Source organism: Magallana gigas, chromosome 3 (genome assembly GCF_963853765.1).
Source record: "Magallana gigas chromosome 3, xbMagGiga1.1, whole genome shotgun sequence".
In the NCBI taxonomy this organism is placed as follows: Eukaryota; Metazoa; Mollusca; class Bivalvia; order Ostreida; family Ostreidae; genus Magallana; species Magallana gigas.
This window is the reverse complement of record NC_088855.1, coordinates 49,534,547-49,545,867: the sequence shown is the minus strand read 5'-3', so window position 1 is coordinate 49,545,867 and position 11,321 is coordinate 49,534,547. Positions and strand designations below refer to the sequence as shown.

The following is an 11,321-nucleotide window of genomic DNA, read 5'->3' as shown; positions in this document are numbered from 1 at the left end:
TTCTATGCTCTTCATTATTATTTATATACATTTACTACCGCAATATTAGAACATAACCCACTTTTTCATCCAATCAGCAGTCACTAAATATTCTATTAAGTGATGTATTAAATCGTTAAGAATTTCTCTAAGTTTACAGTAAAGTCACATTTCAATTGACACCTATTTTTAGAGAGTCGTAAATGAAAGAGATAATATCTGATTGGTACATAACTTTCGATCACCCAATGAAAAAGTGGGTTATGTTCTAAGTAATTTAGATCATATTTTGTAAAATTATCATGTTTAAGAAGGGGCTAGGTTGCTTCACTCCCTCCGCCCCCTTCTTCATTGCGTAAATTTTACCAAAGAGATCTTAGTTCCTGACTTAAATCCAGTTGGAAAGATGTCTTGTACAACATGTAGATTGCTTTGTTCATGTATAAAAGACTTAATATGATCTAACTATTACATAAAAACAAAATAATTTGTCTTTATTAGAGTAACACAATGATATCAAAATTTTTAAAAGAGCTAATAACATTTTCAAATGGATGATAGTTGATTGATATCAGGTGTACTTAATTGATAAATGATTGTTTATTTCAACCAACATTTTCGAGGTAATTTTAAAATCAACTTCTCAATAAGCAATCAGTTTCACTACTTTGATTCAACATAAAACAGGTATGCCTTTATATGTCTGTTATGTTTAGAAAATGATAAATTAATATTTGTTTTGTTTTGTCCAACATCGGGATCGACATACGAGGAAATGTGAGTCTTCGTACAACTTATCTAGCACCTGCAAACCGCGCGAAATAGAAAAATATAGAAATGTTAGTCAATAACGTAAAATTGGATGATAATGGCAAGTAACGTTTTTATGTTTACTTAAAAAAACAACCGATGTTTATTTTCTTTTACCAAATGTTAAATAACTTTAAACAATGCAATCACAAAGAGAATTATGCTCATTTCCTATTGCACCTTCTCATAAATCCAAATTGACGTCTGCTGGATTTCTTATAACGGAGGATCTTAAACACTTAAAGCCCTCTGAGCTGAGCAAAGGTAAGTAAATAAATAAATTCCTTGTTCTGTAGCAAATGAGCTAGACCAGGGACGTATATCCCTGGCTAGACCTTTCAAAGTGCATACTTTGATGTCATAATTTCTATATCATCATCAATCCATAGCTAATCGTTCAGCTTTCATGCAATTGCCTAATATGATCAGCGCTAAAAGTTTATCAATTCATTTTGCATTTAGGAAGAAATTGTTATTATAACGCTGACATGGAATATGCTTACCTTAATACATGTACCTTATGCCGTTTCTGTAGGCTTGGGGTAAAATGCTGACGATGGACCCTCCATTTTGGAGGGTCCAGAGTGGAGGGGGTGGAGATTGGTGTGTCAATCTTTATCAAGAGTCCGTTTGATCTGTCATTCCAATTATGTTATCAGAAACAGAATGGGCCACAACATTGTTTTATTTATATGACTTTTAAACACAGGCACATAAAACTCCCCTCCCCTAATTCAAATTTGCTCATTATATACAATGAATATCATGAAAAAAATGGAGTTTATATCTGTGTAATTGTTGAAATTAATAATGACAGTCAATGGATAATGTTCTTTTAGATCTATTAATTTATTAACATTTGTTACTCAAGGGAAAAAAATAAATCTCTCAACATTGAGGTGAGTTAACTTCCTGTTCCCAGTTTCACTGGACTCAGAATAATTGTTACACAAACATAGATTAATTTATGTATCCTGATAAAGTTCATTTGAAGTTGCCAAAATCATTAAATGTTAGGACCCCCCCCCCCCCCCTTTTTAAACTTCTAATAAACAACCCATATGTTTTAACTATTAGATGCATGATGAAATTGGAATGACAGATCAAACGGACTCTGAATTAAGATTGACACACCAAGCTCCACCCCCTCCACTTTGGACCCTTCAAAGTGGAGGGTCCATCGTCAGCATTTTACCCCAAGCCGTTTCTGTACCAGTAGGCATGCATCCATTCAGTTTTTAATGCTTGAAACAGAGACGTAAATAACATTTATATAGCTTCAGCTATATAAATTTGGTCAGAATGTTAGACAAAACACAAAAAAGAACCCTTCATTATTTAAAAATATTGTAGACTGGAAGTGATGGGTACATTTCTGGAAACATTTTATACATGTTCTCTGATTTTCTGTCTTCTCAAATATTGACAGAAACTGGAATAGGATTAGAAGAGTGTCTGGAAATTTTAAAACTTGTCTGCAGTGAATCTGTAGATGGAAGCAAAAGGAACGAGGCACCAAAACCAGCTGTGTCAGCCCTAGAGAGATTGAAGGAGGAGCAGTCCTTGCCCCCCATCATCACATTCTCTGAGGGTCTGGATAATATGCTAGGAGGAGGGGTGCCTCTTTGTAAAATCACAGAGTTTTGTGGAGCTCCTGGAGTTGGAAAAACTCAAATGTGGTATGTTTCAGGTTTTTGAAAAATATATTATAACAATTTCTTAATAGTTATACTGGTAGTGCTTTTATAATAAAGATGATGTTCACAGAATGATTAGAACTTTTCAACACTGACATTTTAAAATGAGTTAAAGTTCTTGGCCTGGTGTTCATTCATGGATGTGTTTATTTCTGTATGTTTTATGCAGCATGCAGATAGCAGTAGATGTGCAGATCCCTAGCCAGTTTGGGGGTCTCCAAGGAGAGGCTGTGTATATTGACACGGAGGGAAGTTTTATTGTGGAGAGATTAGTGGATATTGCAAAAGCAACAGTAGACCACTGTAATGAAATGGCAAGACTTGAAGGATTTAAAGGTTATTAACAATACATGATACACTGTTTGAAGAGAAAGATTATTTTGTTTGTGTAATTTCTGCAGAGTATACGGAAGCTTTTACATGTACTGAATAAAGCTTACTGGATATACGGGTAATCATATATTCCCCAGTAGTAGGAACCCATTATACACATAAAAAAGTACTTTTGAAGACAATTTAATGTATTTAATAAAAAATAATGATTTTTGGGAAAATCAATATCAGATATCATGTGAAGGTGTTATACAAGTTAAAAAAATTCACCATAGTAATGGTTAACAAATTGATTAAATCAAACAATAACATTTGATTCTGGGCTTAGTGTGTAATGTTGCAAGCTGACTGTTCATTTACTGAATGGTTTAAAATCTAAACTAGTTTTTGAGATTTCAATTTGAAAATATGAAAACTAAATTTTTGTGATTTTTAAAAAAAAAAAGCATGGCAGTTTTACCATGAGACAAGTTGCCTTCTTCTCTATCATTCAATTTCTTTCTGCCCAGCAATTATTCAAAGTCTGATTTATTTTTCGTAGATGTTTAGTTTATGGAATGTTACCAGAATGTTTTTCTACTGTAGAAGGTGAGATAACAGTGGAGTCTGTCTTGTCTGGAGTCCACTTCTACAGATGCCATGACTATGTAGAGCTGCTGGCAACTGTCCACCTCCTACCAGAGTTCATAAAAAAACATCCAAAAGTGAATATATTAACTATAACTGTAAATGTAGAAGATGATGTGCACTATAACTGAAGATATAAAAAGTGAAAATGTTCCCCCAAATACATGTACATAAGAGAAACATGTTCATTTTGTGGAAGTGATTCTTTATATTCAAAATGGTCCATATGATAACGTACATGAAATTAGTATATTATTTGTTTTTAACTCATTTTATTTTTCAAAGCACACAAATATCAAAATTTATAGTACATACAACTGGATTTAATTTTGTAGTTATTTTGGTATTTTTTAAAGTAGAATACACATGTTTGGGTTACTTGAATTAATTTTATCATTTCAGATCAAGGTTGTCCTTGTGGACAGTGTAGCTTTCCACTTCCGCCATGACTTCGATGATCTGTCGTTAAGGACCAGGCTCCTCACTACCATGGCGCAGAGTTTTATCAAACGGGCGACAGAGTTCAAGATAGCAGTGAGTAGCTCTTAAACTTTTATGTACTTAAATAACCCTGTTCGAAGGACCTTCCAGCTATGGGCTTTTTCAGTATTTCATTGTAGAAAATACATGTTCGACAGTACAAAACTCTGTGCTTCACTTGGGGAAAAACTGTCAAAATCCTTTGTGGGTGTATAATACACCTTTCTCATGATGGAAATTCCAGGAAATAAGTGTATTGAATTTGGCAAAGTAAAATATTTACCTTTGAAATTAAAGTGGGGATGTGTAATGGATATATGCCAAAAACAGTTCTGTATGAAAAAATATCAGAGAGTTTCGAGGTCCGTTAGGGCAAAGAACTGTCTGATATTTTTTCATACAGAACTGTTTTTGGCATATATATCAGACTTAAAGCACTGCCATTGAATTTCACAGTTGATTTACCTGAGACAGTCCTATTTTGAAGGATATCAGTACTGTAACCACTGGTAAAGGTCTGATATTAAGAAACTCACTATTATCAGACTGTCGCAAGTAAAATTTTAGACTGTTGGAACAAAGAAATGACATCACAGCAGTGTTTTAAGTATTTTTCTGCAACCTTTCAATCTTTATGCTCACATGAAACACCAAAGAAAGAAACTTTTTTAGTGCAAAACTGCACTGCTTACATGACAATTTGCATTTTGACAAAGAATATGTTCTTGTACATTTATGCTTTCCAGATTGTTTTGACCAATCAAATGACCACAAAATTCAGTCCAGGAGAAGACTCTCGTCTCGTTCCTGCTCTTGGAGAGAGTTGGGGCCATGCGAGTACCATTCGTGTCATTCTGTACTGGGAGGGACAGAAAAGATGGGCCTGGCTGTACAAGTCCCCCAGCAAAAAGGAAAGCAGGGTGCCATACCAAATCACTGTAAGTCTGTAAAGTCACCCTGAACTGAAATGTTATTATTTCTGAAGATGCATGCACACATCATAACAAATTTCCAGACTTTGCTTTGCTGGTGTATAATATTTCAGAATAGAGGTAGGAGTAACAAAGTTGCTTCATCTATTTTCAATCTTGAACATTGAGGGGAAAAGAAAATGACTTTGACCAAACCCTGTTATGAAAATATAAATATAAAAAAGAATTCTTCTCATGTTTGTTGTACATACATGTATATATATTAGAAATGTTTTTTACAGAATAAAACAAATAATATTTTTAAAGTAATAAGATAAACTAAATGAAAGACCATCTTATTTTCATAATGTTTCAAAAATAGTTTCTGTCAGAGGTACTGCCACACTGTGTTAAATATGGCTGCATTGATTTTATCATACGAAAAGGGGAATAACTTATTTTTGTTATATGAGACTGGCTTGTTACTCTGCTCAAATCTTGCAATAAAAATAAAATATCTGCTTGTCACATTTAATAATTCTTCCAAAGTGATGGCTTTTTTTTGCCTAAAATGTCTGTGATGGTCAAAAATTGCATAAATTCAAAATGGTTTTTAGCCGGGCTCTGCTGAAAGCAGAGTCCTGGCTATAGGCAGGCCAATGTTACTATAAATAGCACAAATAAACAAAAAACCAAACAGCATCAAGTTAAAGCTTCCGCTATACCAAATAGTTACACAAAGAGCCACGTTTTGTCAAAAGTGTTTGCATTTTGTTTCTTTTTTTAAATTTCGAATGAATTGTCTATCTTTTTTAGTTTTCTTATTAATAACGTGTTTTTAAAACATTACTATGCATTTTGGACACATACAATGCGCATGAATTTCCATGAACTACTTTGCTGCACGATGAAGAAACGGGGATTGAATATATAATGCTTGTTGTAAAATTCAAGGCAGCAACTGTTGAACTTTTTAACTTCTACTAGACAGACTTATTTTTTGTTTATAGCCGCTTACAAAATTTGGTCGCTCTCTGATGCTTTGCCGACATTAAAAGCATGAGAGAGAGAGAGAGAGAGAGAGAGAGAGAGAGAGAGAGAGAGATTTTCAGTCTTTACTACACAATATGCATAAAGACACACCAAAAGAGCCCGGCTTTCAGTACTTCAGTACTTTGATTAATAAGATGTACCAGTACTTTCAATTCATATTTTAAGTTGAACCACCTTGAATGAACCAAGTTTTAATCTTTAATGTAGATGGGTGGAGTAAGAGATATAGTTACATCCCCAGCTGATAATTCCAATGATCAGAGTGATGATGAGCCCTCCTCCAAGCGACAAAAAGTAAGCTGATTGGCCTAGTGTAGCGTTATACACTGACAATATTTACAATGTAATTGAATCATCTATTGTTGTATTAGAAGGTAAATGAACTATACATGTAGTAAGCGTTTTCTCTTGAAATGAATCCAGGCAGGAAAACCCGATTTTTTGATCATTGACTCCTGTTACAAGAGTGGTACAATGAAGTATACCGGTATTGTGTCAATTGTCTACTATAGTACAATAATCAGTTTTCATTATTATTTTTATTCTAATTTTGTACGAGTGTTGATTGTTTTCTTGTAAGTGTACTTTATTTGTTTATGGTATATTGATATATATGATAACAATGTTGAATAAAACACACATAAAACTTATATTAAACAATTTCTTTATTCTTACAAATAAATACTTGCACAAAGTAATGTTCAACAATTAATATCACTTAAAGATGGACTACTTTTTTTTGCCTTTGGCGGATCCCCTGCCACCTTTCCCAGACTTATTCCCTCCCCCCTCAGCGGTGTCTATCTTTTTACTGAGAGAATCTTCTGTAGCTTTCAGTTGTTCTTCTACTGATAATTTCATTTTCTTGATTTCCTCAGTTAAGTAACTTTGCACCATTGCTCTGAGCTCCTTGCGTGCTTTTGATTCTTCTGTAGATTAAAAATGATAAATTTGGTAAAAATGAAAAATTACAACTTTTAAACCACATTTCATTATGCAGAAGTCTGTATTATTATTTACCAGGTTCAGGTGACTTTGGTTCTGCGGGAGGGGCCTCAGCAGGCTCAGTTTCTGGAAGTTCCGGAGCTTCCTCCGTGGGAACATCTACCTCTGCTGGGGTCTCACCAGCTGTCAAATACAGCATGTTATACAGTTATATGCATCTCATTATAAATATCTGTCATCTCGCTCAAATGTCACAAATATTAATCTTATTTTTATAATGCTATGATTTAAAAAGTATAGTAAGGAAAGATTATCAATTCTAGTACCTTGCAGAGATTTCAAAGGCTGTGTTGTTAAAATTTAAAATGGGGGAAAAATTAAAGATATTCCCTTAATTTCTTTTATTCACACAGGGAAGATATGGTTGGAATTTTTACTATTATCAGTACAGAGACTGATGGCATTTTCAGCAGAGCGGTGCTTATGAGCGCTCACCAGAATCGCCTATACCTGCAACACAAATTTTGGCAAGCCCTCGCGAGCACCCACTCTGCTGAACATGCCTCAGGTGTAACAATGTTTCAACTCAAATCATATATGTGTATTATTTTCACCCTGTGTTCTGATTCTATTAGCTACACTTTTACATGTACCTTCTGATGGTGGAGGAGTCTCAGGCATTCCAGTGTAAGTCAAGGACAGGTCAAGTCGAACCTGTAATGGGCCAATCAAATGTGCCATAAAAAATTGGTGTTAAGATTAAAAATAAGAATGGTAGAACATCAGATGTGAAGAAAAACTTAATAAATGCATTATAAAATATTTATACAATAAAAATACAAAAACAGATACATGTATTACTCTAGGTCATGGAACTGACAAAATTTTAGACTTACCAAGGGAGTAAAGGCATATTTATACATCTTAAAGTGTCGAAAGTAAGTGTTGACTGTGTATTCAGTGATTTTTCTGATTTCGTCTGGAGTGAACAGCTCAATGCTGTGGGGAGGCCTCTGAAAAAATAATTGATGTTTGACAATACAATTGTATTTGTACGTGTATCTTATAAATAATAGATACATGTATAAACAATTATCTCATAAATCTTGACACATTTGGCACTTACATTGACTGCATGGCATAAAAGCAGATCCTTAAAATAACTGAAAGTTTGGTCCAGATTTCCAAATGGTGTCTCTAAAGGAAAAAAAAGTAACAATTCTCTTTTCATTTAAAATTTTTAGATCATGATTTGAAAGTGGGGAAAAGTAGTTGAAATTCAAAATTTGTATAGAGTAAAAAAAATTATTGTTTTCTTACCTATGCATACTTCATGTGTTTTTTTAATTATTGAAAAGAATGCAGATGTTTTCTCTTTGGTGAAGTTGTTGTCCCTGGCAAACTGCAGTGTGTAGAAATACAAGTCCATCACAATGCCTGTCTTCAGGTTGTCCTTGTGATCATCCAGATTGAACACATCAGCTAATACTCTACAAAAGATGTCCCCAAAATAAACATATCAACCAATACTCTACAATAGATGTCCCCGGGCCAAAATAAACATATCAACCAATACTCTACAATAGATGTCCCCGGGCCAAAATAAACATATCAACCAATACTCCACAAGATGCCCGCAATATGAACATCAGCCAATGCACAATTGGATAAAAAAGACTTGTAGAAATAAACTTTCCTGCTAATATCAAAATGAAGCATCAAACTACCTGAGGTCACAGTAAAATTTGAATTTTTATTCTCAAATTTGAGCACATTTTGTCTTTCATCAATATTTTCTGATGAAATATTTAATTATAAAAAATAAATTCAATATTTTAAGTAATAAATTTATAGGGTGCTCATAAATTGGACTGGAATTGTAAACACTTTAATTTTTATAAACCTGTGAATTTTGACAGTTTATAGAGTGTAAACTGTCTCAATTAACCTAATTTAAACTGTACATATTAGGTAGCTATGATATTCTTACCTATAGAATACATATACTTACTGTTTGATGTGATCAGCATTCAGTGATTCTCTAATTCTGTCAACATCATTTACAGTTAAATCAGACCTAAATGAAAAGGGTCCTAATTAATGTAAATTAAGAACCTGCTACAATATGAAATTTGAGTTTTATGATCATATACCTCACAGTATGAGAGGTATGATTCAACTGAGATGTACCTGATTGCTTGGTAAACATAATAATCATAAATTAATGCCTACTGAAAGTGACAAAAAAGTTTTAATCTGTTCAGGTGATACCGTATCCTATAGAATTTAGTGGATAGAAAGATGTTGTTGAACATCAATGCTTGCTTATTAAATTAAAGATCGAGCTCCACGTCTGTCAAGCAAATACAGTCCAGATCAAGTATGTCTATATATGCTGTGCAAGCCAGATAGAAATATAAACTTATTTTGTATGATATAAGTTGCAGGAAAATACAGTTTTTTTTAGTCAGTATATATAATTATAGCTGCAATAACACATCAATCTCCCTTTTTGTTGGTTTTCCAGAAAGTGTATGTCAGATAAAAAAAAATATCAGAAAGGGCTACACAAATGCAGCACTTATTTGATTTGATTATATGCACTGTCATCCACATTAATATTTCAAGGTGTGCCTTACTATCTTAACACTTTTTTATCTATAAAGATCAGGGTATAATTATCCTTTTATTCTTCTTGTTCACGTACCAGTTTGTCTTCCAAATTTTTATAATTTAAATTAATATTTTTCAATAACTTTTGAACTTAGAGGATATAAGCTCTTCATAGTACATCAATATATGATACAAAATTGAAATCTCTTTCATATATATTTCTGATACATGTACAAACTGAAAAATAATTTTAAAATTCTTACCATACACAAACTTTTGCTTTGTGGCTTCTTGGCTGAAAATAAGAGAGTAGTGTGATTATCTTTATAGTTTTGTATGATCAATGCAATAATTATATATTTATTATACTTGAAACATTCAGATGTTGGGGGGTGGGTGTATATTAACCTATTACTTCAATCTTCAGTATCACTCTTAGTTTCCTTATTTCAATTCAACTTTTTACACTTTCAAAAAAGTGAAAGGGGGGGGGGGGGGGGGGGAGCGAGGGCTCAACTTCAGGATAAAGAAGTTATGATATTGAATTGAGGTATTTCCTACATCACATACAGATATATGATTAATTATCTATGATATTTCCACATTTATGTTATTATGTTGACCAGGGGACAGGTCAACAGTTAACACTTTCTTTAACAACATACTGTCGACCAAGGGACAGGTCAACGGTTGAAGTTGACACTTTCCATAATATACTCAATTGTTATACCCCTCTAAAACAGTTACTATATAACTCTATACAAAAAAAAAGGTCAAGCATTTTGACTGTTGGACTGGAACTGTTGGATTGGAACTGTTTAAAAAAGACTGTTGACTGGTGATGTCACATTCCATAAAAACGAGTCATTGATTAGAAGGGGTATAACAAAACAGTTGTTGACTGTGTCTCGGGCAATAGTTGAACTGTCGGACCGGCTCACAAACTGTTGCCTTCAGCCTTGCAATTTGGACAACAGTTTGTGAGCCGGTATGTCAGATCAACTGTTGCCCTCGACCCAAGTCAACAACTGTATACTGTTGACCAGGGGACAGATTGTTGATTGACAGTTGACACTTTTAAGGGACAGCTAGGTTGACTGTTGACACTTCCATTACACAATCTTGTTGACCAAGGGACAGGTTGAGGGTTGACAGTTGACCCATTCAATAATATTCTTTTGTTGATTAAAGGAAAGGTTGACGACAACTTAAAATGGAAAGTGTCAACTGTCAACCATCAACCTGTTTGCATTTGACAGTAGATGCACTTTCCGTAACAGAATCTACTGTCGACTGGAAGAAAAGTTGACAGTTGACACTTTCCATGGAGAAATGGAGACCAAATTACTACTTTCCAATTTACAAGCTTCCACATAGGGACTACATACCCTTATAATGGAGTTACAGTTCATGATTTTGACATCCTTAGAACTAAAGCTGGATTAGATTTGGCTTGATAGACATGCAAAAAGTTTGTGCATTAAATGCAAAAAAAACCCCACCTAAACCCAGTAATTGCCAAAAAAAATTATAATAATAATTTACAAACACCAACTAAATGGGTTTTAAGAAATAAGAATGCCAAAATTTCTATGGTTTTCCCAAAAAGATAATCAAGGGACATAACTTTGATAAAGTATAAATGGACATGCACATATATTTATTGCTCGTATGGATAACGAATTGTTTGAAATTGAAAACATCGAAAAAAAAAAGTAGGAGTCATTAATTTACCTGTGTAATTTTTGGCACTTCAGATGGAATTTCCATTTGTTCGTTTAACAACATTTTTCCGCCAAACTTCAATAATATCAAAGTGTTCAGGTCAACGTTGCTAAGGAATACTTATGTACTCCACGCCCGATCAAAAGAA

General features: G+C 33.6%; 2 protein-coding genes across 2 annotated transcripts; one reads left to right on the top strand and one right to left on the bottom strand.

Moving 5' to 3' along the window:
* Positions 1–767: 767 nt before the first annotated feature.
* LOC105335935 (DNA repair protein RAD51 homolog 3) lies at positions 768–6,534 on the top strand. The gene is made up of 7 exons (XM_034483147.2): positions 768–1,053; positions 2,219–2,468; positions 2,656–2,822; positions 3,405–3,523; positions 3,849–3,980; positions 4,673–4,864; positions 6,098–6,534. Exons 1-7 carry the CDS (start codon positions 930–932, stop codon positions 6,191–6,193), a joined length of 1,080 nt encoding a protein of 359 aa, XP_034339038.2. The 5' UTR covers positions 768–929; the 3' UTR covers positions 6,194–6,534.
* A 3-nt stretch (positions 6,535–6,537) lies between these two features.
* LOC105335946 (cilia- and flagella-associated protein 119) lies at positions 6,538–11,312 on the bottom strand. The gene is made up of 9 exons (XM_011440091.4): positions 11,183–11,312; positions 9,712–9,743; positions 8,847–8,912; positions 8,156–8,325; positions 7,962–8,032; positions 7,732–7,848; positions 7,489–7,549; positions 6,911–7,018; positions 6,538–6,819 (listed from the first exon to the last, which is right to left on the bottom strand). Exons 1-9 carry the CDS (start codon positions 11,234–11,236, stop codon positions 6,620–6,622), a joined length of 879 nt encoding a protein of 292 aa, XP_011438393.3. The 5' UTR covers positions 11,237–11,312; the 3' UTR covers positions 6,538–6,619.
* Positions 11,313–11,321: the final 9 nt, after the last annotated feature.

What these genes read in the sequence shown, in the direction of transcription:
- LOC105335935 (XM_034483147.2), top strand. Translation starts at nt 930, where the DNA reads ATGCAATCACAAAGAGAATTATGCTCATTTCCTATTGCACCTTCTCAT. An exon ending in TCATAAAAAAACATCCAAAA is followed by an intron (nt 3,524 to 3,848) that starts GTGAATATATTA and finishes TTATCATTTCAG; the next exon opens with ATCAAGGTTGTCCTTGTGGA. An exon ending in GGGTGCCATACCAAATCACT is followed by an intron (nt 4,865 to 6,097) that starts GTAAGTCTGTAA and finishes TCTTTAATGTAG; the next exon opens with ATGGGTGGAGTAAGAGATAT.
- LOC105335946 (XM_011440091.4), bottom strand. Translation starts at nt 11,236, where the DNA reads ATGTTGTTAAACGAACAAATGGAAATTCCATCTGAAGTGCCAAAAATT. An exon ending in AAGTGCCAAAAATTACACAG is followed by an intron (nt 9,744 to 11,182) that starts GTAAATTAATGA and finishes TCTTATTTTCAG; the next exon opens with CCAAGAAGCCACAAAGCAAA. An exon ending in AACACATGAAGTATGCATAG is followed by an intron (nt 8,033 to 8,155) that starts GTAAGAAAACAA and finishes TTTTTCCTTTAG; the next exon opens with AGACACCATTTGGAAATCTG.